At 59.7% G+C, this 25,400-nt stretch overlaps 3 protein-coding genes across 4 annotated transcripts; 2 read left to right on the forward strand and 1 right to left on the reverse strand.

The window, feature by feature from the left end:
* Positions 1-1,259: 1,259 nt before the first annotated feature.
* Positions 1,260-6,198, forward strand: LOC114897631 (tubulin alpha-3 chain; the record flags this gene model as incomplete). Its single annotated transcript, XM_029226632.1, has 4 exons — positions 1,260-1,521; positions 2,057-2,205; positions 2,501-3,181; positions 5,824-6,198. Coding segments are annotated over 4 exons (1,389 nt in total), but the record flags the coding sequence as incomplete, so codon positions are not given.
* A 544-nt stretch (positions 6,199-6,742) lies between these two features.
* On the forward strand, positions 6,743-9,028 carry THAP7 (THAP domain containing 7). Its single transcript, XM_029224003.1, has 5 exons — positions 6,743-6,820; positions 6,993-7,072; positions 7,374-7,529; positions 8,008-8,148; positions 8,348-9,028. The coding sequence occupies exons 2-5, from the start codon at positions 6,993-6,995 to the stop codon at positions 8,910-8,912; spliced, it is 942 nt and encodes a 313-aa protein (XP_029079836.1). The 5' UTR covers positions 6,743-6,820; the 3' UTR covers positions 8,913-9,028.
* Positions 9,029-9,034: 6 nt separating this feature from the next.
* On the reverse strand, positions 9,035-25,396 carry LZTR1 (leucine zipper like transcription regulator 1). 2 transcript variants are annotated; one of them, XM_029223956.1, is made up of 21 exons: positions 25,155-25,396; positions 23,775-23,837; positions 20,389-20,445; positions 18,967-19,046; positions 18,486-18,594; positions 17,903-17,986; positions 17,053-17,110; positions 16,507-16,646; positions 15,848-16,049; positions 15,298-15,453; positions 14,810-14,920; positions 14,461-14,553; positions 14,278-14,373; positions 14,041-14,206; positions 13,694-13,863; positions 13,440-13,596; positions 12,667-12,793; positions 12,431-12,580; positions 11,758-11,863; positions 11,599-11,679; positions 9,035-11,343 (listed from the first exon to the last, which is right to left on the reverse strand). In XM_029223956.1, exons 1-21 carry the CDS (start codon positions 25,352-25,354, stop codon positions 11,227-11,229), a joined length of 2,523 nt encoding a protein of 840 aa, XP_029079789.1. In that variant the 5' UTR covers positions 25,355-25,396; the 3' UTR covers positions 9,035-11,226. The 2 variants fall into 2 exon arrangements, with proteins under 2 accessions (XP_029079789.1, XP_029079780.1); XM_029223947.1 differs by lacking the exon at positions 25,155-25,396 and adding an exon at positions 24,266-24,618.
* Positions 25,397-25,400: the final 4 nt, after the last annotated feature.

The raw sequence follows: 25,400 nt of genomic DNA on the forward strand, positions 1-25,400 counted from the left end.
CGCAACGGGAGAGGCCACGGCGATGAGAGGCCCGCGTACGGAGAAAAAAAAAAAAAACCCAGAAAATGATGCGGTTGGGTGGATTTCAAAGGACTTCCGGGGTGCCGATGGAGTCCTCCTCTGGGGGAGTGATTTCGTTGTCATTGGAGATCTTTCCCAAACCGAATGCTTCCCTCTGGGATGATGTTCGGGGATTGCTGCATCAAGCTGGTCTCTCCTGCTCTGAGATTTGGTGCTTGTATAATAGAAAACAGGACTTCAAGTTCTGAGGACTGTATGTGAGTCAGAATTTAGTGTGGGTGGCACACCTCAAATTTCATGTGATCACCTCTGTATTTGTAAGGATGATGTGTCTAAAATCAGACATGTGATTAGGGACTAGAGTTAAATTCCCGGCAGGAAAGAAACGGTACATTCAACATAGATACTCACAGGACAATCTTTAAGAAGATACTATTTATAAAGATACGGGCAGGGTTTAAGGAAACCACCAAAGGATAGTGCAGTATCCCAGCACTTGTGCCATCTGGGAGCCATTAACACCTAGGCTGGAAGAGGTGAGGGGATGGAGTGCTTATGAGAAGCTCAGAGGGTAGGTTTATGACAAGCGCTGACTGCTGACACTCTGTGCCCTTGTAAAGTAACTCAAGCGACCCAAGGCAGCCCGGCAGGGAGGGAGCCAGGGTCAAGCACCCCGACCACACCTTCCTCTAACCTCCAGCTCTTGCTGGTGCCTGACATTGGCTAAAGCAACCAAAAGCCAGGGGGCACAGTCCACATGGGTCAGCCTCCTTGAGCACAGAGCTGGACAGAGAACAGAGGCTAGACCTAGAGGGGCAGATGAAACACACACAGTGACCACCCATGCTTGGGCCATGGTGGCCTCTGTCCCAGTCCACTTTTCCTTTCCCAACTCAATTACCACTTAACCTTATCATTTGGTCAGAACACAATAAAAACTGCTATATTCTTCAGAGAATTACTGTGACTAGCCATAACATGGAGTTTATTATTGACATTATACGGCTTGCAAAATTTTAAATAACCGAATTTTTGTATAGTAGCAAACACTTAGGTTCTGGGGCTAATTCTGGCATTCACTATCAGCTAGAGTGGTTCAGGGCAAGCCAGTTTTCACAGGGATAAAAGGGTCACATAAGCCTCTGGAAAAGAAAATAAGGTATGAGAAAGCCCCAGACACTCTGAAGCACATACAAACATTTTATTATATTTTGCCTGCCACACAGTAATGGCTGCCTTCAAGACAAGGGGCCTCACACGTATATTCTGGTTCCCAGCGTGAGTGCATCTCTATCCACGTGGGACAGGCGGGGGTCCAGATCGGCAATGCCTGCTGGGAGCTCTACTGCCTTGAACATGGAATTCAGCCCGATGGCCAGATGCCAAGCGACAAAACCATCGGCGGTGGGGATGACTCGTTCAACACGTTCTTCAGTGAGACCGGGGCTGGCAAGCATGTGCCCAGAGCCGTGTTCGTGGACCTGGAGCCCACCGTGGTCGGTAGGTACCCTTAGACTTAGAAGGGGAAGCACAGAACCTTTGCTGCGTTCCTCCAGATCAGAAGCCCGAGGTAGTTTCCAAGGGGAGCTGCCAGGAGAGAGCACCTTTCAGTGGTGGCCACCCAGGAGAGAACAGAATGTCACCTTAGAGCCCGTGAGACCCAGGCCACAGAGGGCGCCCGGCAAAAGTCACGCTGATGTCTAGTATGTCAGGGCCATTTCAGCAACACCCCGGGTGTAGCTGTGGGTGTGAACAAAACACGCACACGCAGAACCGCCTGTGCGGTGTGAGCATTCCCTCGCCTTTGGGAACTGGCCACACTGGCATTTGTTCCTTGGGTTGACTGGACCTTCCCGGAGCCATAAACAGCAGATGAGGCATGTGTATCACACGGAGACCTTTTCTGTGAGACGCTGACACTGCTGGCCTGCGAGGCGCAGCACGTGCCTGTAGAATTGAAGGTTTCCTCGGACCTGGCCATCCCGGTGAGTCAGCGACCGTCCTTAGAGTCTCGGGCACGCTGTCCTCTCTGCAGATGAAGTGCGCACGGGGACCTACAGGCAGCTCTTCCACCCGGAGCAGCTGATCACCGGGAAGGAGGACGCGGCCAATAACTACGCCAGAGGCCATTACACCATCGGCAAGGAGATCGTCGATCTGGTCCTGGACCGGATCCGCAAACTGGTGAGAAGGGCCCTGGGAAGGCCTCCTGGACAGGAGGGGAGGCCCGGGATCTCCCCGGGACATCACTTTGGCAAAACCCAGCAGAACCATGAGTGCAGGGTCTTCCTTTCCGGTGTGGCCGCAGTGCGTCCACGTCTGTAACTGCTAAGTGTGATGCATGTTCCCTGTGGATGGGTTGAACCCGTATAGTGAACCTGCAGAGGAAGAGTGTGCCGTGACCGGGGCCTGTGGGGGCCCGTGCGGGTGGTGGCACGGCTCATGCGGACGTGGCCTCACGGCCTCTGCTGTCCCACAGGCGGACCTGTGCACGGGCCTGCAGGGCTTCCTCATCTTCCACAGCTTCGGGGGCGGCACCGGCTCGGGCTTTGCGTCTCTGCTCATGGAGCGGCTCTCGGTGGACTACGGCAAGAAGTCCAAGCTGGAGTTCGCCATCTACCCGGCCCCCCAGGTGTCTACAGCTGTGGTGGAGCCCTACAACTCCATCCTGACCACGCACACGACCCTGGAGCACTCAGACTGTGCCTTCATGGTGGACAACGAGGCCATCTATGACATCTGCCGGCGCAACCTGGACATCGAGCGGCCCACGTACACCAACCTTAACCGTCTGATCGGGCAGATCGTGTCCTCCATCACGGCCTCCCTGCGCTTTGACGGCGCCCTCAACGTGGACCTGACGGAGTTCCAGACCAACCTGGTGCCCTACCCCCGCATCCACTTCCCCCTGGCCACGTACGCCCCAGTCATCTCGGCCGAGAAGGCCTACCATGAGCAGCTGTCCGTGGCCGAGATCACCAACGCCTGCTTCGAGCCGGCCAACCAGATGGTCAAGTGTGACCCTCGCCACGGCAAGTACATGGCCTGCTGCATGCTGTACAGGGGGGACGTGGTCCCCAAAGACGTCAATGCGGCCATCGCCACCATTAAGACCAAGCGCACCATCCAGTTTGTGGATTGGTGCCCGACTGGGTTCAAGGTAGGCTGGGCAGTAACGCGTGTTCACCTTCCCGCCCACTGCAGATCCTGGGACGGGTGCTGCCCCTTTGTGAAGGGTACCCTGTTCCAGGGCAGCTGCACTGCAGGGAGAACAAGTTTAGTAATTAATTTGCTAGGTGCCTTGATCTTTAGCAAGGACTTTATGTACCCTTATTTCTTACAACCAACCTGTAACACTCATGGGCTACTACTACTACTATCTTACAGTTTAGAGACTGAGGCTGAGATAGCTTTTAGTATCTAACAGCCTCAGGGGCAGCGAGCAATGGAGGGAGCTTTCAGGGACGTCTGACTGCAGCATGTCTGTCCTCCACATTTTCCCACGCTTGCTCAAGAAGCCTGTCAGGGTCTATGGTATCATTTTGTGTTAGAAATCATGGTTTTTAGATTTCACATTACTTCAGTCACCAGTTGTCACTGCATTTTAGGTAACATTTATGTTTTTGTAGACAGAATTTTAAATTCATTATGCAGTGTTTTCTGTGGGGCCAAGGGTGGTTCACTGCTGTTACTCCAAACCAGACTCGGAACACTGCCTCGCACACAAAATCACACTGATAATTAGGTGGCTCCTTCAACCGTGTTTAGTGTCACGATGAAACGTCTACCCAGAGAAAAGTAACATGTATCTGGAAGCCAAGTAACATGTTAGACCTATTGTGATCACCAGGCTAAGTGCCTCGCCACGCCTGGGATCCTTAACTCTGCCCCCTCTTCTTCATTAAAAGTCCTTGTTCACAATTGATCTTCCACATTAGAAAAAGTGCTAGATCCTGCACTCGTGAGCCCTGATGAGTTCCTGAGGTGTTTGGGGAGTTGCACGTTCCAGGGTCATTGCAGATTGAAAATGAAGAGAAGTAGAAGCAATATGTGTGTCATCCTATTGCCATTTGGAAAGGCCAGAGCTTGCCTCTGACTACAGACAAGTTGTTGCACCCACCTGGCCTCTGTCAGCCCCACTTCAAGACACCCTGGCACAGACCATCTCCGAGGGTGTAAGACCGACAGATGCAAAGTGACTCACAGAAAAGAGTAAAGTCTATAACAGGTTTCACCGATCTGGAAATATTCATTACACCTTCCGTAAGAGGTTTGCAGACCTCAGAGGTTATAGGTGGGGGTTGAAACCTTCCATTCTTGACTTCTCCTTTCAGTCACCTCACCATGACCTTCGGAAGGCAAGGACATCCAAGGCAGCTGCAGCTGGGTGGCACTTTGGGGGGTGCTGTGCCCTCTGCCCAGGCTTTCCCTCCTGGCTGAGTCTCTGTGAGCCAGTGGGGAGGCCGGTCTTGTGGGGAGGTACAGGAAGTCACAGCTTCTGTCCCCACAGAGGATAGTTCTCCCTCAGATGGAGCACGTTGAATTCTCATTGCTCTAAGTTCCTTTTTGTCAGTCTGAGTGTGATTTCACCATATGTTCTTTAATAACCATTTGCTCAGGGGTGCACTATTGTCAAGGAGTCTTTCCCATGTTTATGTTTAGTTTTTTCATTATAAATGTGTGTATGTGGCAAAATATTAAAATGACGCAGAAGGCTGAAAAGCTGAAGTCCTCTTCCCCTTCCAGAGCTTTGTCCCTCAAGAGATAGTCTGTGCATATTCACATTACACCTCTTGTTATACGGGTGACGTTGACAGAAAGGGGCCAGCGACATGGGCAAAGAACATTCTTTAAAGGTAGGTGACAGACTCCACTCATGCCGAAGAGAAACGGAAGCTGGCAGCACTCCCACTTGGAGGGGCTGGCTGGCCTGACCTTAGTGCTGTGTGAGAGCACCCCTCTATCAAGTCAGAACCCCCTGTGCCCTTCCCCCTGCTCATCCCAGCTCTTCTGGAGACTGGCTGTGTCCAGCTGCTGCTGACTGCTAGCTGCTCACTAGGGCAGGGAGGGGTCACAGCGTCAGCCCTCTCCCCGTTGTTTGTCCTCCTCCAGCATGATATTCCCTGAGCTGTCAAAGACTCTAGCTGGTGTTTAATACTCTACAGGTATTTTTAAGCATAAATCGAATTAAAGTTGCTTTTCTTTTTACCAAGTATACATTATACCTTGGACATATTTATATGCCGGGACAGATTTCTCATTCTTTTCTATGATCATACAGTGTTCTACTGTAGGAAGTGTATGATAATTTAACTAGTTTCCACAAAGGACATTTGTTTCCAGTTTTGCCATTTCAGATGGCGCTTCACAAAGTGAAAATATGAAGTCAACGGATATTAGATGTTGGCATATATTGGTACAAAACAAAGTACCAATTCCTACAGCGCATAATTTAAACTGGGTCCACGGCCCCCGTTTTTAAAAATAACCTACAGGCTTCCCTGGTGGCGCAGTGGTTGAGAGTCCACCTGCCGATGCAGGGGACACGGGTTCGTGCCCCGGTCCGGGAAGATCCCACATGCCGCGGAGCGGCTGGGCCCGTGAGCCATGGCCGCTGAGCCTGCGCGTCCGGAGCCTGTGCTCCGCAACGGGAGAGGCCACAGCAGTGAGAGGCCTGCGTACTGCAAAAAAACCCCACAAAAAACAACCTACCTACAATTTCTGAGGCCACAGTATAAACTTCACCATGAAAAATAAATAAATAAAATAAATAAACTTCACCATGTTCCCCTTCTCTGGCAGGTGGGCATCAACTACCAGCCCCCCACGGTGGTCCCAGGGGGAGACCTGGCCAAGGTGCAGCGGGCCGTGTGCATGCTGAGCAACACCACGGCCATCGCCGAGGCCTGGGCCCGCCTGGACCACAAGTTCGACCTCATGTACGCCAAGCGCGCCTTTGTGCACTGGTACGTGGGGGAGGGCATGGAGGAGGGCGAGTTCTCGGAGGCCCGGGAGGACCTGGCAGCGCTGGAGAAAGATTACGAAGAGGTGGGCGTGGACTCGGTGGAAGCAGAGGCCGAGGAAGGGGAAGAGTACTGAATGCGAGGGCGCGGCTATAAGCCCCCTGTCGCCCGACTGTCACGTTACAGATGTGTTTACCTATTAAAGTTTCTGTATTGAGCATAGTCTGCCCTGTGCTGCACTTCGACCAAATTCCCACGCCAGATACTTTCCTTTTCCAAGTGAATTTCTAGGGAAACTATGTTCCTCCCGAACAGAAAAGATGCTGCAGGTCCGTACGTCTGTCTCGCTACACAGAGCAGTCAACTGCCGCGTTACCCCCCCCGAAAAAGGCTTCAGAGTGAGGGGCGGAGAACCGGGAAGCGCTCTCCGCCTAAACAACTGGAGTCCTTCGCGCCGGCCAAGGCGCTCCTCGGGGGCCGGAAGTGGGCCGGTTCTGGTCGTCGGAGTCGCGGGCCAGCCGCGTTTGCCCCGCCCCGCACGAACACACTCCCGCGCCCCACCCCCGGAGGAGCTGTCCCGGAACCTCCCGCCCGGCCCAGAAGAGGAACCTCTCCCGCAGGAAGCGTGCGCGCCAGCTCCGCCGGGCTCGTTCCCGTCGTAGGCGTTTCCCGACCCGGGCGGCGTGGGAGATCCCCGCGACCACTCCCCGGGCTCTCTCTGCAGTTTCCGGGACCCGCCCCTCGGCGAACGCCGCGCACTTCCGCGTTTCTATGGTACTGACTTCCGCCGCGAGCCAAACATCGCGATACTTCGGCGGCGCAGCAATGGCGATACCGTGAGTGCCGCAAGCGGGAGTCTGGAGAACAGGCTGGGACGGGGTTCGGGCGAGATCGAGCCGGGGAAGACCCGCCACTCGGGGGCCGCTTGCAGCGGGGTGGCAGCCTGGGGCGCGAAGCCCCTCCGGGCCCCGACAGCCGCCCGCGACCGAGCTCTCGCCTCTTCCCCAGATGCCGCGTCACTGCTCCGCCGCCGGCTGCTGCACACGGGACACGCGCGAGACGCGCAACCGCGGCATCTCTTTCCACAGGTCAGCGCGCGGAGGGTCCCCTACGCATGCGCCCGTCCTGCCGCCTCGCGGAGCCACTGCGCACGCGCTTCTGTGGTCGGGGCGGGGCTTGAGTGGGAGGCTGGGTGGGGGAGGAGGGGCGGTCCGCCTGCCCGGGCCAGCTGCTTCGAGTCTCACCTACGTGATGATGTTCAGCCAGTCTCTTTTCTTCTGGAGGCCTCAGCTTCCTTGTCTGTGCGCAGGCAGTGTCAGCGCGAGGTCTGGGGGCGGCATGAGCGGGGCCGGCCTTTCCCGTCGGGCTCACGGGCTTGTGGCCCCGCAGGCTCCCCAAGAAGGACAATCCAAGGCGGGGCTTGTGGCTGGCCAACTGCCAGCGGCTGGACCCCAGCGGCCAGGGCCTGTGGGACCCGGCGTCCGAGTACATCTACTTCTGCTCCAAGCACTTCGAGGAGAACTGCTTTGAACTGGTGGGAATCAGGTGAGCCTCCTGGCAGCTGGCAGTGGACAGGGCCTGGGCAGTGGGGTGGCAGCCGGCCGGTGGGGAGGTCCCCGGAGCAGCAGCCCTGGTTTCTCCAGCTGGGAACCTCAGCTTCCTCTCCCGACAGACCAGGGCAGTGAGACCCACCCCCTAGGGATCACTGTGCCAGAGCGCACTCCCTGCAACCCCAGCCCTCCCTACAAGTGCACAAACGGAATCAGTTCTTTTGGCTGGGCTACCCTGTTCTGGTGGAGCCTTTCCACGCTCTTTAACTCTGAGGAGTTTTGCACGGAAGAGATTGGTGGGGGCCTTAACTTGGCATTCCCCAGACTCATTGTTGGCAGGGTGCCTCCCACCTCCCACAGAGCTAACCCAGCAGCTTGCTGGAGTGCTGGAGGGCCTGCTGGCTCCATGCCCTGCGGGTCGGCTGGGGCGGCAGGGATTTGTTCCACCTCATCCAGACCGCTCTCCCTCGCAGTGGGTATCACAGGCTGAAGGAGGGAGCAGTTCCGACGATATTTGAGTCTTTTTCCAAGTTGCGTCGAACAACCAAGACCAAGGGGCACAGTTACCCCCCTAGCCCCCCTGATGTCAGCCGGCTCCGGCGATGCAGGAAGCGGTACGTGCTGCAACGGAGGGGGAGGTGCCCCACTGCACCCCAGGTCTGAGGGACTGGGCTTTAGGGTGCCTGACAGCAGCCTTGCTGGACAGGGTTCTGAGCCCGTGGAGTGGGTTCAGGGATGGGGGTTAGATGACCTGGTGAAATGGGGTCGGCGAGCCCTGAGCCTGGCCTGTCAGTCTCTCTCTCTTCCCCCCAGCTGCTCTGAGGGCCGAGGGCCCACAACTCCATTTTGCCCACCTCCACCTGCTGACATCACCTGCTTTCCTGTGGAAGAGGCCTCAGCACCTGCTGCCTTGCCTGCCTCCCCCACCGGGAGGCTGGAGCCTGGCCTCAGCAGCCCCTTCTCAGACCTCCTGGGGCCCCTGGGTGCCCAGGCAGATGAAGCAGGCTGCAGCACCCAGCCTTCACCTGAGCGGGAGCCAGAGCGACAGCCGTCTCCACTGGAGCCGAGGCCCATCTCACCCTCAGCCTACATGCTGCGCCTCCCGCCGCCCGCCGGAGCCTACATCCAGAATGAGCACAGCTACCAGGTGGGCAGCGCCCTGCTCTGGAAGCGGCGGGCTGAGGCTGCACTCGATGCCCTGGACAAGGCCCAGCGCCAGCTGCAGGCCTGCAAGCGGCGGGAGCAGCGGCTGCGGCTGCGGCTGACCAAGCTGCAGCAGGAGCGGGCACGGGAAAAGCGGGCACAGGCCGATGCCCGCCAGACTCTGAAGGAGCACGTGCAGGACTTTGCCATGCAGCTGAGCAGCAGCATGGCCTGAGTGAGGGCCACCCGGCAGGGCTTCAGCCTCTTTCTCCCTCAGTATCCACCTTGAGAGGATCTGATCTTAGCTGCGTCCACCAGCCCTGCCAGATGCCATAATAAAGTGGATTCTAGAAAGAAGCGCTGCTCTCTGGCTCAGCTGGGGGCTGGGGCCCTTCCTCTGGGTACCAGGCCCGTTTCCCCAGATTGGCTGTAGGGCCCGGAGGGCTCAGGCCTTGTAGTCCAAGCCCTTGGCTGTGGAGAGCAGAAAGCCCTCACTGTACAGCTCTGTGTCCGTGTACTGTACAGGGCTCTCTGAGGGGTCGTGTGAGTAGAGGTTCGGGGGCAATACTGGGCACCCTTTCCTTAGTACCTGAAACAGCCTTGACTTAGCCAGCTGGTCTCTGAAGACACCCATGAAACCCAGGCCAGGCTCAGTTCTTTTTCAGGGAAACAACAGGCTTCCGTCCCCAGATCCAATCTGCCCAGCAGTCAGACCTGGCATGAGCTCCAGCTGCTGGTCAGCCCCCCACTCACCACCAGGCCTGTCCCATCTGAAAAACGGACAAGAGAGGCGATTACTGACCTGGGGTTGCTATGCTTGGCAAGTAGTGAGGGCCCCACAGTGACCATTCTGATCCCCAGAGGTCTGGGATGAGGCGTGTGGGGAGCAGAGGGCCAGGCACTTGGGCAGCAGTCCTGGTGTCGCCTCTGTCCTCATTTTCCTTCAGTTCACCTGGAACGTGGCAGGCCTCCCTGCATCTGTGATCAGCAGCTCCGTGTGTGAGGCACTTAACCACACACTTGACCTCCCTGCTGGGCCTCAGCCACAGCAGCCCCAAGAGCACCGCTGAATCCTTTCTAGTCCTGGAAAAGGCCACACTGTGTTGTGTGGTTTGCTTTGTGGGGCCCTTGGAGTGAAACTTCGTTTATTCACGTTACGCACAGTCAAATGGCCATTACAGGAGGCAGACACAGAGAGCAGGGTCACAGGTGGTTCCCAAGCCTGCGGGCCGGCCGAGGTGCACCTTGCACAGGCCATTTCCTAGCTTGCTGGGCCTACAGGTGAGCACCCCTTGCCTAAGAATGTCCACCTGGGGCTTCTCAGCAAGGCCTGAGGAGTGGCAGATGCTGCGTTTACATGGGGCACAACTAGAGGCAGGAAACGAGCTCTAAGGCTCAGAAGACAGAGACTGTGTTTCCCCCAAAGTGGCTTCCTGGCAACCAGGGCAGAAGGGTTCTTGTTCCCAGAAGAGGGGCAGAATGGTGCCTTCCCCACTGGGGTGGACTTGGCACCTTCTGTCGGGACAGGGAAGGACTCAGTGGCCTGTCCTCAGTTTCTCGGAGCCTACGGGGCAGCCCAGGAGCCAGGAGAGCCAGCTCCGGGCCCCCAGGGCTCCCCTCAGGTGGGGAGAGGCCAGAGGCTGGCCTGAATTCCTCCCACCAGCCCTCCCACTACGTGACTGGGGCACCCTGGGTGGGGGTGGAGAGCTGCTGGCATGAACAGAACCAGGCAAGACTGGCTTATCCTGAGCCATCGGGCCACATGGCCCAGCTTCAGCTCCAGGAGGACGGAGGGCTGGAGCCACCAGTGGGGACTGCACAGTGAAGTTTGGGTGCAGGTAGGACTGCTGTGGCTTTAATGGAGGCAAGCCTATGACAATAAATACTTAGGGACAGATGCGGGCCTGGGGCATCTCTGACTTCTCTCTGGAGCAGCCCAGGGCCCCCACGCACACACAGGTGGGTGGGATCCCACAGCCCCTCTGGATGTCTGGCCCAGTCTGCAGTGGCTGACCCTGCAGGCTGGGAGCTGACCTTAGGGCCCGTCACACCTCAAAATTCACCTGGAGTTGGACTCCATCTACCCAAGTTCAGGGTGGCAGGAGGAAACCCTTACACCAACCTTGATGAGGGTCTGGGGGTGCTGTGCGGCCCCCACATTGAGGGGTCTTGGCAACATGACCCAGTGGCTGGATGCACAAGCCATGCTGGGTCCCTGCTGTGTAGGGGGCCCAAAGCCAGCTCCCTGGTGGGCTCATCTCCCTCACTGGGCCCTGGCCAGGCCCCTGCCTCCTCCTGCAGTGTCCTCACCACTAAGCCCTGGCTTCCCACCCACACCTCCACCCTGGGAGAGGGTGCCAGCCAGGATCCTGCTTCACCATCTGCTTCCTGTGGGACCTGTGTCCTCAGCAGTGAGATGGGGCATTTGGAGTCCCCCACTCAGCTCCCTTCGGAGGCCCTGGGCACACGACCCCTCGGCCGCAGGCCCGAACGTGGCCAGCACAGTCTTTGCAGTGGGCGAGGCAGGGCGGGCAGCACCACGTGGGCCCTCATATGTCGGCACCCAGCTCTGCGCACTGCTTGTCTGAGATGTGGGAGGCCAGGGAGTCGATGATGTCCAGCAGTAGCTGCTGGCTCAGCGAGCGCAGCGTGGGCAGCTTGGAGACCTGCGGAGGCAACCAAAGGCCAGAAGGATGGAGCCGTGTTCTTGCCAGGGCCAGGTGGCCAAGGAGTCTTCTGGGGACTTGACCAACGAGTACGGGGTGAGGATCAGCCAGTGGGTGGACAGCTCTGCCCGGTAATCCCCAGAACCCACTGCTGCACAAGGCGGCCAGGGCCCCTCCCACCTGGCCCAGGCCACCGCCAAGGGGAGTATGTCCTGCAGACGGGGCAGGCAGCGCACTGGGTGGGAGGGCCCTGACCTTGGTGAACTGGTGCACGATGATGTGGAGGCAGTGCCGCTTCATGTCCAGCGCCTGCGTCTTGTCTGCTGCCTCCAGAATCTGGAACGGCAGGTTCCCTGAGGCACTGCCCCTGCCCCGTACACCGCGCAGGCAGAGGCCCAGGGCCAGGGCAGCTACCTGCAGCACGTTCTGCACCGTCACGTTCATCTCCAGGTTCTGCTTGCAGTACGCCTGCAGCCGGTTGTTGTAAAAGCCGTAGTAGTAGGGCGCCGCGAACAGGTAGCTGAGGGCTGGTTAAGGAGCTGTGGGCCAAGAAAGCCTTCCTCCCACCCAGCTGCCCTCTTCCCCCTGGGGAGCCACCAGGGACGGAGAAGCCCTGAACCAGGGCTGCTGCCTCTTGCTCAGGTCAAGGGGGGCCCACCCACCACAACAGCTGGGCTCCCATCCAGGCAGAGCCTCTACATGGGCTTTGAACCACTCAGGTGTCCAAAGCTCCATTCAGGATCCAAAGAAAACCACAGGTTCCTCTCCCCAGGAAAGTATCCACATGCCCATCTGCTGAAACATCCACGGCCTCACAGAGCCCTGAAGGGCATCCTGGCCTCCCATGTTCAGACCCCCACAGACATGACCTGGCCAGGAATCACCCCACACGGAGCCATGACCCCTTCCTCTGAACCCACCCGTCTCTCCTGACTGCAAACCTCTCTGAGCCAGCCAACCGACTGTTCCAGAGAACCCGGAAGAGACTGGACACTAAGAAGTCCTCAGGAAATCGCTTGGCCAGGCCAAGCCAGCAGGGCCCAAAGCTGTCCTGGGAATGACCCGGGAGCCCCAGAGGTGAGGATGCAGTGAGTCCTCGGGCGGCATGTTGACCTCGCCATAGTAGATGTAGCGCAGCATGGACTCGAAGGCCTGCCTGCTGGGCACCATCTCCCCAATGGAGATGTTCACCTGGCCGTCCTCGGGCATGAAGGACCGGAACATGGCCTCAAAGTAGCTGCAGACGGTGGGCCGACCCTTAGCAAGTCAGCCAGTGCCCAGCTGCCCACCCATCCATCCGCCCGCGAGACACACCCCACCCACCTGGAGCGGGCTGCCAGAATGGCCTTGTGGGCTGGCCGCGGGTGCCCATCCAGCAGCAGCGTGATGTCACAGAACTCCGCGCCCGCCCCCTCCAGGTATGCCTTCATGTCCTGGATCAGAGACGTGCCTGGGGGTGTAGAGGGGGCCTGAGCCAGAGGGCAGCTTCTGACTCAGGATGCAGGACCCCAGGGCACCGCCTCCTGTGCATCTGCCCGTGTTGCCCCCCTGAACGAAACTCCCAGATCAGAGGCCTTACTCTGGCCCTTGAGGCTCTGTCCCCCCAGAGTCTGACCTTCTTCCGGACTCGGCCCCCTGAGCTCTCTCCTGCCCCAGTGCTGGCGCCCCCTCAGCTGTGTCACCTGGAGCCCGTGGCCGAGGCAGCACAGGCCCCAGGGCCACAGGGTGAAAGAGTCTGTGAGGTCCCTTCCTGGCTGGGTGGGGATGGGACAGGGAGGCACCAAGCGTCTGAGGGCTGTGCCCACCCCTCACCAGGCCCAGATGTGGGCCCACCTAGAAGAGAAGCTGGGCAACTAATCGTGGGACCCTCAGCTCGTTGCTCGCTGCAGACCCTCATGCCTGGCGTCCCAGTCAGGGCAGCACTCGCTGGACAGGGCCCATGTTCCCCCAGGAATGGTCCTGGGAGATGCCACCCTGGCACCCAGCCCGCTGAGCAGGTCTCTGCCTTGCCCGAGCCTGAGCCACCTGCGGTAGGACCCTGTGCCCAAGGTGGCTGCGCCCTGTCCACCACTCTCGGGGACCAGGTGGGTCCCTACCGATGTCCACGGGCTGGTCCGAGGGGGCGCGGGGAGGCGGCTGCTGCTTCCGCCGCACAATCTCCACGATCAGAGGAGATGAGAGGCGCTCGAACTCCTTCATCATGATCACCTGGTTGAAGTGGGACTCCTTCACCACGAAGTTCAGGCAGTGCTCCTGGACAGACAGGCCGCAGACCACTGGGTCAGGCCTCACCGGGCCTACCACAGCAGGTGGGGCGGGGGCACAGGCTGCCACGGGCCCCACCCCGCACCTTGAGCTGGCCCAGTTGCAGCCGGGCAGCGCTCTCACACACGACCAGCACGTTCTGCAGGTCCACGGAGGCCTCGATGTACTGACGACACAACTGCTCTAGGCGGCACAGCTGGAAGCCCAGTGCCAACTTGTACACGTCCATGATGAGCAGCACGTCCTCCACGTGGCCTGTGCCCAAGAACCCCTGAGCCTCTGGCGGGGCGTTGGGGGTGGCGCAGTGCCCGGGCTCCCTCCGCAACGAGGTGGCTCAGCCACAGGTGGGGTGAAGCCTCGGAGACCCCGGCCACCCCCTGCCAGGGTGGCCACACCCCATCCCGTTCCCTCCCGCCCGCGGCGCAGGCCGACCTTTCCGCGGGTACTTGATCTTGTCTGTGTAGAGGAACTGCATGAGCACCTCGAAGGGCCGTGCCTCGGCCTCGCGGATAGCCACACGCAGCAGGGGTGGCCGGGCCCCACCCGCGGCCCCAGCGGGGCCCTCCCTGAGTGCCGGGGCCGCCTCCTCCTCCAGCTTCTGTGGGCAGAGGAAGGGGCGCTCAAGAACACCCCACGGAAGCCTCTGCCCAGGCGGCGGGCGGCCCTCACCTGGGTCAGCCGCTCCCGCGCCTGCACGATCTTCCTGCGGAGCCAGCGGCTGCGTGCCGTGACGATGGCCACGTGGCCCTGCACGCATTCTTCCTTCTGCCGGAAGAGGGACACCTTGGTGGAGGGCGGGGGACCCTCACCCTGGGGGCGGGGGCCGCCAGCGGGCACAGAAGGGCAACCCACCTCACCCAGCACGAACTCCACGTCGCAGAACTGGCGGCTCTCCCACAGCCGCCCATAGTCCTCGTGCAGCGTGCACTTGGGGTAACAGGAGAACTGCAGGTAGAGACCACGCTGCTGGACAGGTCCGCCCAGCCAGCCCCCCACAGGCTCTGCGGGGGGCCACCCGGCCCCTCCCGCACTCAGGTTCCAGAGTACCCGGGCCCAACCGCCCGACCCCTCAGAGGGGTTGCCGGCCCACCAGGTGCAGCCTCGGCTCTGGCGCCAGACAAGCCCCGCCCCCGCAAAGCCCCGCCCCCCAGGGGCTCGGTTTCCAGTTTCCGCCTCAGGCCGGCAGCGCGGGCTGCCCCACCTGGAACCTGTACATCTCCCCACTGCGGATATTGTTGTCCACGGTGCCCCCGAAGATGTACATGGCGTCGGAGATCACGGCAGCCGCGTGGAAGAGCCTTCCGCTGGGCAGCTGGAGGGGAAGGGACAGGGCGGGGTCTCCAGCAGCAGGGCTGGCTGAGGCCTGGCCGCGGCCAGGCTCTAAGCAAGGAGGGCGCCGGTGGCCTGGAAGGAGGGGCCACAGGGCAGGACCCCCAACCCCCCACACACAACCATGCGGGGGGGCGGGGGGAGGCGGGGCCTGTGTGGGCCCACAGACAGGACAGGCCCTGTGGCCCCACCAGGTGGCAGAGGGTGCTGGGTGTCATGTGCTGCACCCATGTGGCCCGTCCAGCAGGGCATGGGCTCCCGGCCTCGTCTCACGTGCTGTGTAAGTCCTGAGCCTTGGCCTCTTCAGCACAGGACCAGCTTCAGGGCGTGAGAGGTGGGCATGAGGGTGCCGGCCCTCACCTCTGAGGCTGGCAGGGTGGGCTGCCTGGTGGTGGTGCTGCCAAAGTCCAGGCCGAACACATCCCGGGACTTCTTGCAGCCGCCCCGCTCCTCGGAGCCCAGGGCAGGTGCCTCCTCGGAAGCAGATGCTCGCTCGGGCATTTCGGCTCCGCTGACCTGGGGGAGACAGGCAGGTGCACGGCCCCTCAGCAAGGGCCGGACAGGTGGCCAGAGACCGCTGCTGTCCCCGCCTGGGGTGGGGATGGGTGCTGTGGGGACAGTGTGGGGGGAAAGTGACAGGATGAGGGTGCTCCCAGCACGGCCGAGATGGGAGCCTGGCTGCGGTCAAGGCATGCATCCCGGGAGAACATCCCCAGCACAGTGCCAATGCTGGGCCATGAAGTGTTAGCCCATAGGTGGTAAGATGGAGAACAGGCCAGAGGGGCCCAGGCCGGGGTCGGGCCAGGGCAATGTCCAGGACTGAGGGCCCCAGGTGTCCCAGCCTTGCTCCTGCTGGCTGTCTGGAGCCCCTGGCCCTGGGCCCGCCCACCTGTGGACCAGCAGCACTCACCTCACTGTCCGAGCTGGGCTGAATGACCTCCCAGGTCTGGAAGTCCACGTCGTAGCAGTGCAGCTCGTTGGGGAGTGTGTTGTCAGCTGCACCCCCAAACACGTAAAGGTGGCGGTCAAAGGCCACCATGGTGTGCCCGTAGCGCCGCTGCGGGGGCGGCGGAGAGCCCCGGAGCAGGTGCTCGGTCGGGATGCGTGTCCACCTGTGATGTGTGTTCACGCTGCATGTGAACCAGCGATGGGGTGGGGGTTCGTGCTCCCCTGCAGCCTCCACCTGGGCTCTGAACCCCCCACCCCATTTCATCCTGGCACCAGCCCTGCCTGGCTCCTCGCAGCCCATCATGGGGTCCTATCTCACCCTCGTCCCCCAACATAGAGCAGGCAGCAGGGGCAGGGCAGGAGGGTGGCACCTGCCCGGCGAGGCAGCTGCTGGAAGGGGTGGCTGGCTGTCTTCACACTGGGACAAGGAGGGAGGCCGCCTAGGTCCCAGGATGCTGGGCTGCAGCCACCCCCCGAGGGGCCTGCGGGGTCTCAGGTCCAGGCTGCGTAAGGGCCCTCACGGCCCCGCTCCCAAGGTGCTGGCTGTGTGTGGAGCCCACACAGGCAGCCCCGGGCACTGGTGTGGTGTGCTAACGGGGGCCCCACCAGCAGGGCACTCACGTCTTGTTCTTGAACTCGAACTGGAAGAGATTGTTGGTTATCTTGGCCCCGCTCTGGCCTGAGAAGACAAACATCCTGTCCCTGCAGACGGCCGCTGGGAAGTTGCAGCAGGAGGGCGGGATCTCGCCGCTCTGGGCCACCTGCGTGGTTGGGGAAGCCATGAGCCCTTCTCCTGGTCCGGGGCCGACCCGCTGAGCTAGGGCTATATTCACTCCTGAACCTTCCGTGAGTGAGGGGTCATGGGTCCATTTTTGTGGAACAGCTTAAAGCCCCCATATGAATGGGCCCAGTCTTGAACAGTTGGGGCTGAAGTCTTCACTACAGGTGAGACAGGGCAGTGGTTAGACACACTGCCCAGGACCCCGACAGTAGCCGCCCCCACTGTGTTCAGAGAAGGGTGGATCAGCCCCAAACTGCACCAGTCACAGGCTCGGAGCCCGTAGTCATTGGGTAACCACCGCGGGGACTGTGAGAGGGCTGGGCCGGATGTCAGGAGGGCCTGGCGAGGCCAGGAACAAAGCGGCCTCCCTGGCCCCAGCCCCTCACCTCCTCCCAGCACGTTAGATCCCGGTCCTGGAGGCCGATGGTCCACATGTCGTTCAACCTGCATTAGGACAGAGGGGTCGGGACCCCACAGCTGGGCTGGCAGTCAGGGTGGGCCTGGGCCCAGCCAGGAGGGAAGGCTCCAGGAGGACAAGGCACCAAGGGGGCTTCTGACCAGGGGACTATGGAGCGGCCTCGGGGTGGGGGCTTCGGCTGCACTGAATCCCTGCTGGGCCGGGCCCCCTGGAGCCAGGAGAGGCCTTCACAGAAGCCACCACTAACCCTGCAGCACTTGGGGCTTCGGTAACGCTGAATTCCTGGGGAATGATCGTGTGCTGTTTTTGTAATCAGAAAAATACAGCAAAGCCAATGTTCTACAACAAGGAGGAAAGGGCCCATGACACAGGCAGGCACCTCTGTTGCCCTCCATGGGGAGGCGGGCAGGGTCTGAGCCCTGCCGCTGCCACCCTCCTGCTCACTCAGGTCACTGCTCACCGTGGGACCGAGTATCCTCACCCCAGCCATTCGAGGGGCCACCACCCGACCCCTGGCTCTGATGATACCCAGCTATGGCCTCGGGGCTGTGGAGCCAGCACATCCTCGGCCAGCTGCACAGACATGGGTGGGCTCGCCACCCCCTTAGTCGCCCCGGGGGCTTCAGGGGTGCCAGAACTTCTGTCCCCTGTGAGGGTTGGGCAGGGGCTCCACTCAGTGGCCCTCGTCCTGCCCATCTTCCTATTCTCCCAGCCCTGTCTACACACCCACCCTCCTGAGAAACCCCCAGCTCGAATCCCCCCTCCCCAGCGCAGGAAGGCTGCTCTGTGCCTTGGTGCACTTCTGGGCTGCCACCTACCTGGCGTTGCCGTCATAGCCGGCAAAGATCCACAGCTTGTCACTGTACACTGTGGCGCCATGGGCTGACCTAGCGACTGGCAACCTGGGGCAGGAGGAGGGGGTGAGCAGGGAAGCTGCCCCGTGCAGATCTGAGCCTCATGGCCCCATGAGGCCAGGGCCACAGCCTACGAGTGCCGCCGCTGCTGGGCCCTGGGGCTGCCGTGCCCACACCTGGTGACCGGAGCTCTGGGGACTCCAGCTGGGCCACTGGGAATAAGGGACAGTGGCAGAGGCTGAACTCATGAGGCTGGGGCAGCTGGACAAGGATTCACATGTTCAAGGGCACAGAGCCCCTTCCCAGCTCCCACCCAATATCAAGGGGGTGCGTGCAAAACAGGGCCAGAGAAGTGCCATCCACAGTACACTTATCCCTTCTACCCTCTGGAAGGAGGGTATCTAAGAGCCGGGGGAGGCGCAGACAGGAGCGACTGGCAGTTAATGCCCATCATCTGTAATTCTACAGAGCTGATCCAGGCCCGCTGCCCCCCGAGACCCAGCACGGCAGCCTGCACAACCCCAAAGGTCTCAGCAAAGTCTCTCACCGTCCTTCAATTTTCCACTCCGTCCACTGGCCGGTTGCAAACTTGTACTCAAAGAGGTCATTTTTATTCTTCAAGTTGGAATTGGAATAAATGTCCCCAGTGTAGCCCCCTGTAAAGGAAGTGAGAAGCCATCACATCCAAAGGCAGCAACTCAGTCATCAAACCCAGGGGGTTGGGGCAGGATCTAGCCTCAGTTAAAATGTACTCTGGGACCCCTCTGACCCTCGGGGGCACCTCCTGCCTGCCTGCCCCTGTTCGAGGCTCTGGTGACAGAGGAGCAGAACCCCGTGTCCTGCCCCTGGTTGGGGGACACCAGCCTGGCCACAGAGGCAGACAGTTCCACCCCCAGGAGATCAGGACGGTCAGGGAAAGGGGCCCATGAGAGGGCCTCAACCCAGCCCAGGAACTCAGAGGACAGTACACAGAGAGGCTGGCCAAGCACAGCACATGGTCGAGGCTTGATGGGAGGAGGGCCGCTCACCAAAGACGAACATGCTGCTGCCATAGACGACGGCCGAGTGGTGGTAGCGGGGAGCAGGAGGGGTCCCAGTGGTGAAGGCCCTGGTGGGAAAGAAGGGGCAGTGGGTGTCGGCAGGGGGCAGCCCCCCTCACCCCCAAACTTATTTTTGCTTTTGTATTTTGAGGGTAATACCTGTCTCATTATAGAAACCTTAAAATATTGCCAATAAAGAAAACCCCAAAAAACAGCACTGAAACATATGTATAATTCCTTTGCCAGAAACCACCATCCACACCTTGAGTGTGCCTCCCCACCACCTTTCCCAGGCATATTTATGCGTCTGAGTAATTGTTTTAAATGGATCATGTGGTAGATGTCCTTGCTACTCTGGAACCATCCACACCTGCATCCCCACAACTGCACCATATCCGGCAGCATGGGTGGTCCACACATCTTATTTATTGAATTAAAAACCGGTTTATACTGCTTTCCTGGGGCTGCTCCTTTTCAGAGTGTTATACTTAAGCAATTTTTAACAAAGAATTATAAAGTCTTGAGAGTGATTTTTAAATTAATCTGTAACTCTTGGACACATTTTACAATCAAGTGTGAGAGAAACAACACACAAACTTCCAAAGCAATCCAGCACCACCCGGGTGTCTGGGCAAGGGGTGATGCCACCTGTTGGGCCACATTCAGCAACTGTGAGTACTGGGCGTGGACATCCTCCTCTGTCGAAGCGGGGCAGTGAGACCCCAACCCAGAGAGCAGCGCCCAGAGCTGCCGCAGAGCCTGGTGCCAAGGGGCTCCTGCACAAGGAGCTGGCACAGCTCAGGAGGAAGCCCAGCACCTCCTAATCCTGGGATCTTTTTCTCTCCTCAGCTGTGAGCTGCTCCCAGTGGGGGCTGGACTGGAGCAGATGGGCACAAATGTGCAGTGCTCAGAGATGACAGGTGTCATGCCCAAGGCCATACAGCTGGGAAGGGAAGCCAGGACCTACAGGCTGCCCACTGCCTGTGTGGGGTCTCCTGCCAGAGGATGGGCCCCACAGGGCAGGGAGGGCAGGGGAGCCGCTGCTGCCAGCCCCTGGGCGGCACCCTGCAGCAGCAGAGACCATTCTGGAATGCCCCATCAGCCCATGGTCCCCCTGTCGGCTCCAGGAGACAGGCCTGGTGACTGAAGAGCTCTCCTGAGGCAGAATCGAAGGACCCACAGCTGGATCAAATAGATCCCCTTAAATAACAGGATCCAGAAAAACCAATCTCAGCTACAGACCAGAAAAGAAAGCCAGGAAATAGAGGGGATCACTAAGAGCAGTCCTGGGCGCTGTCATCTCCTCCTCGAAGCTTCTCTAGCTCTCCATGAGCAGGACCTGGCTGGCAGTCAGGCCCCAGTGGTGCTCCGTGTCTAGAGAAAAACAGGGCTGGAACTGGGGACACCCACCTGCACCAGGAGCAGTCCTTCACGTCGAAACGAAGGAGGTCGTTGAGCATCGTCTTCCTGAAAGACAGCCAGGGACCCAGGAGATGGACACTGTGCCCGGGGGTGGGGGCAGCTGTTTGGGGGACTCAGCCAGGGCCAGGCAACCAGCTGATGCCAGAGGGACCAGAGAGGTGACCCCAAAGGAAGCTCCCCAGCTGGTGCAGAACCAGCCTGCCTGGGGTCAGGACTCAAGCATGATCCCAGGCTCCTCACGCCTCACCCCATTCCAGAATCCCCACCCACACGCCCACTTGTGGGCTGCAGCACCCCTTCTCCGAGGCTGCGCCATACGACACAGACGCTGGCTCACATGTCAGAGGAGGTCCCTTGCCTTTTCTCTCTTCCTGCCACCTCTTTATTGCAAAGCTAATGTAATAACTACATTAAAGATACAATAAAGCAGGGCTTCCCTGGTGGCACAGTGGGTAAGAATCCGCCTGCCAATGCAGGGGACACGGGTTCAAGCCCTGGTCTGGGAAGATCCCACATGCCGCGAAGCAACTAAGCCCGTGTGCCACAACTACTGAGCCTGCGCTCTAGAGCCTACGAGCCACAACTACTGAGCCCAACTGCCACAACTACTGAAGCCCGTGCACCTAAAGCCCGTGCTCTGCAACAAGAGAAGCCACCCAACAAGAAGCCCGTGCACTGCACCAAAGAGTAGCCTCCACTCGCTGCAACTAGAGAGAAGCCTGTGCACAGCAACCAAGACCCAACGCAGCCAAAAATAAAAATAAATTAAAAAAAAAAAGATACAATAAAGCAGAAAGCAAATCCACTGGCCATCCCACCACCTAACAAGACCCGCACGTTGGGGTGTCCCTGGTGGTGCAGTGGTTAAGAATCCGCCTGCCAATGCAGGGGGCACGGGTTCGAGCCCTGGGCCAGGAAGATCCCACATGCCGCGGAGCAACTAAGCCCGTGCACCACAACTACTGAGCCTGTGTGCCTAGAGTCCGTGCTCCACAACAAGAGAAGCCACCGCAATGAGAAGCCCGTGCACCACAACGAAGAGTAGCCCCCGCTAGCCACAATTAGAGAAAATCCACACACAGCAACGAAGACCCAACGCATCCAAAAATAAATTAATTAAAAAAAAAAAGACCCGCACGTTACCACCCAGCCCTTATCAGTAAGAGGGAGAAGGGCGTCCACCCAACAGGAGCCCAGCACCCCAGCCTCCTCATTTAGCCTCCGCCTCCAGGAAACAGCCTGGGAGACCAAAGGGCCTGCCTGAGGCCACGGAGCCAGGGGGCTGGGGCTGGGAAGCAGAGGCATGACTGTAGTCCCTCCCCTTTCGCATTTGTACCCCCCACCCCAGCTACATGAGCACCTTTGTAGCCAGTCTGTACAAAGTTGCAACTAGAATGAGACAAATTCCTATCCTGTTTCTTAGTGTCACATCGTACAGAAAATGTTTCTGCTTCTCGCTACACAGTTGTCACTCAAACTCCACCTGCTACAGAACACTCCGGGGGATGTCCCCACCCGCTGCCCTGCGCTGGACACCAGGCCTTTTCTGGTTCAGGGGATTCTCATTAAGGCTGCAGTAAACATCTGTGGGCGGAAGCCTCTTCCTCATTTTATTCCTTCAAGTGACAAACATTTATTGAATTGTCTGGGTGCTGGAATACAGGTCCAGCCCTGGCCGAGGAGACAGACATGAAACATCTGTGTGCCTGGGGGCCAATGGAGCCAGTAAGAGGTGCAGAAGGGGAGGGGGCGCTGCTGGCTGGTCCGGTTAGTCCAAAGGGTGGGGGAATGCCTCACTCACAGGAGATTTAGAGGAGGGGCAAGAAGGGTGGGAAGCAGGGAACAGCCAGCGAAAGGGGCTAACCAGGAGGATGCTTGGTGCAATCAGAACACCGCAAGGCAGAGGTGTCACCCAGTGCAGCACAGACAGAGGCAGGGGAGCCGTGGGTGCAGACGCGGGCAGGGCCTCACAAACTGCCAGGAGGGCTTGCATTTTTACTCAGAGGGAACCATCCCAGGGTTATGACTCAAGAAGGAACACACTCTAGCTGGCCGCACATGGGGAGAGAGACTGAGGAAGACAGGCTGGAAGCCAGGGGCCACGCCCAAGAGACCCTTCTACCCAGTCTGAAGGTCCCCGTGGGGGCTTGCCCACTCTGTCAGCCCCAGGTCAGCTCCTCCAGGGAATCCTGCAGGACCATGGCTGCAGCACCAATCAGAGGCCAGCCCTGCCTGGGCTACAAGCCAGAGCCTATGGTTGAGAGGCAGGGACAGGACTCCAGGGCAGGATGAGTTGTGTGCCTCAGCACAGGGACACCTCTGTCCTCAGCCTCTCACAGCCCTATGCTCACTGACCCTTAGGAGCACCCTGCAAAAGCAGGGCAGAGGCCCACCCCCTTCTACAGAGGAGACCAGGGTGCAGTTGGTGGCTTTAAGCCACCTGCCCCAAACCACAAAGCTGTAACCTGAACTGAGCCCTGTCTGTCCAGGAGCCCAACTTCAGCCCCACATCAAGCAGGCTCCCAACCTTCCAGAGCCCTGGTGGGCATCCCTAGCCTCTCCTGAGTACATGAAGGGGTGGACGAGGGACGGAAGCCCAGTGGATGCCGGGCAGCACAGTTCTACACTCTCCTACTGCTGGGTGGTTGCCCACACTGAACCCTCTGCTCGGGACACTCTTCCTCTTTTGCCTGGCTCACTCCTACTCATCTTTCAGGTCATCAGCCCCCCAGGAAGGCTTCCCTGACCAGACCGGACCAGACCAGACCCTGCCTCCTGGTGCAGAACAAGCCTGCCTGCTGTGCCCGCACCCTGCACTTGATGTGGTCCCGCCCTCGCTAAGACAGCTCTTTCCCTCTGGGGTGGTCCAGCTCCTGGGAAAAACACTCCAGGAGAAGGATGCGGCTGCACAAACCAAGGGTTCACCTCGGCCATTATTTCACCAAAGGAAACCAGCCACTGGGAACTGTTCATGGGATGGAGATGTGCTGTCAGGAAAAGCTGTTTGCTGGGAATGTACAGCAAAATGTGGGAAAACCCTTACAAAAGTGAAAAATGGGGGAAGGAAATAAATCTGTATCCTCCAAACCTTCTCAACTGCCATGTGAGCATGTGGATGAGGCCCAGAGGGAGGTGCAGGGAAGAAGTGCCTGGCAGGGGTGGCAGCCATGGCAAATGTGTTTCTTTCAAGGCTGTGTCCACTCACTCAGAACAAAAGGGACATTTCCGTGTCCTGAGTGTGCTGCAGTGCTGAGGGAGCCTCACTGATTTGGAAGCTGAGGCCGAGTGCTTAGCTAATATCTGGAGAGATGGCAGTGGAGCTGCAGAGACCCAGTCCCCACCACTGTGCTTCTCCCTCCTCAATCCAGACTCACCCGTTGTCTCCACCAAATACATAGATGGCATCTTTATAGGCCACCACTGTGTGCTTGCTGCGCCTGGAAAGAGAGGGGTGGGTGGCGGTCGGGCCAGGACCCTCCTGGGGGCACCCAAGGAATGAGACTTGGCACTGAGGCTGCCACAGAAGTCGGATAACACCTCTCAACTGCCAAGATCGATCGAGACTCCTGAATTCCACCAGTACCCCCAAAGGACTCTGCATGTGGAGACCCCTGACACTCGCACCCCACTACCGAGCACCTGGGGCCCCAGCTCGAGACCCACAAACACAACTTAACTCTAGTACCCTGCCCGGGGCCACCCCGCTCCGGGACTCCCTCGGAAGCCCCTCCCCTGCCGTGGACAAACCCGCCCCCCCGCCATTACCGGGTCCCGCTCCGGGACACGGCGGCCCGGCCTCGCCCCAGCACCCCGCCTGGGACCTCCTCAGGCACCCCCTCCCCAGGACCCCCACGCCCCGCCGTACCGGGCCCCCACGAACTCGTCGCAAGGCGGGAGGCGCCGCCAACGATGCACTGTCTCAAAGGGCCCGAAGTTGAGCGTCAGGTACTCGACACTGTCCGAGCAGCTGTGGTCAAAGTCCACGCTCGGGGCCACCTTGGACCGCGCGCCACCGGCCAGGGCCCCGGTCCCGATCGGGCCGCCCGAGCCACCCGGCCCCGCCATGCCGGGTCCACGCCCGATGGGCCACCGGGTCCGCGGGACGTGCGGCCACCGCCCCGGGCCGCCCCCGAGGGACTACATTTCCCGGCGAGCCCTACACCGACGGCGCCGCACTTCCGGACGGTGGCGCACTCCGGGGCGCCCTCGCTTCTGGGCGAGCTTTGGAGTCCTAGTGACTCTGAGGGCCCGACTGTGCAGCGAGCTCCTAGTCTTTCGAGAAGCATTCCCCGCGAAGTGCGGGCGCGCTGTACCCCGCTCCAGCGCGCGCGGGTCCCCGGCCGCAGCCCCTCCCGGCCCGCACTTCCCCGGCGCGGCTCCCGGCATGCCCTGTGCGCGTGGCTCGGCCTCGATCGTCCGCCGCGCCAGGGATCCCGGACGGAGGGTTCCGGCCTCGCATTGGCCTCCGCGGGCCGCCCCACCATCCCCTTCCTGCTGTGTCCCCGACCCGGTCCCCGCGTCTCCCCTCGGCGTTCCTTTTGGCTGTGAGGCAGCGTGGCGCAGAGGCTCTGGATTCTCAGTCCTACTCTAGCAGAGCCTCAGCTACTTCACCTGCGAAATGGGCATTCAGGAAGCTCAGGCTGCCATGAGAAGCGTGGGTCTGTCTTGGGACCTGCTCCTCAGTACTGATTGGGCCAACGCCGCCAAACTGCCAAACCCGAGCTGCCTCTGACCTCTGAAGAAGCACTTCCTACCTCAAAACCTTTGCATGTGCTGTCCCCTCTAACTGGAGTGCCCTTCCTTCAAAATCCAGATCCAAGACATTGGTCTGAGGAGCCTTCCCTAACCCCGGGGACAGCAAAGGGGTTGCTCCCTCCTCTGGGCGCTCACAGACCGAACTTCCTTGGTGTGACACTGAGCGTTCTGTGGTCTGTGGTCGTGCCTGTCTCATCATCTTTCTCCCTCATGAGAGTTTGCCCAATTACAGTGGAAGTCACACA

This window comes from Monodon monoceros, unplaced genomic scaffold (genome assembly GCF_005190385.1).
Source record: "Monodon monoceros isolate NGI ecotype Baffin Bay Population unplaced genomic scaffold, NGI_Narwhal_1 Super_Scaffold_1, whole genome shotgun sequence".
NCBI lineage: Eukaryota > Metazoa > Chordata > Mammalia > Artiodactyla > Monodontidae > Monodon > Monodon monoceros.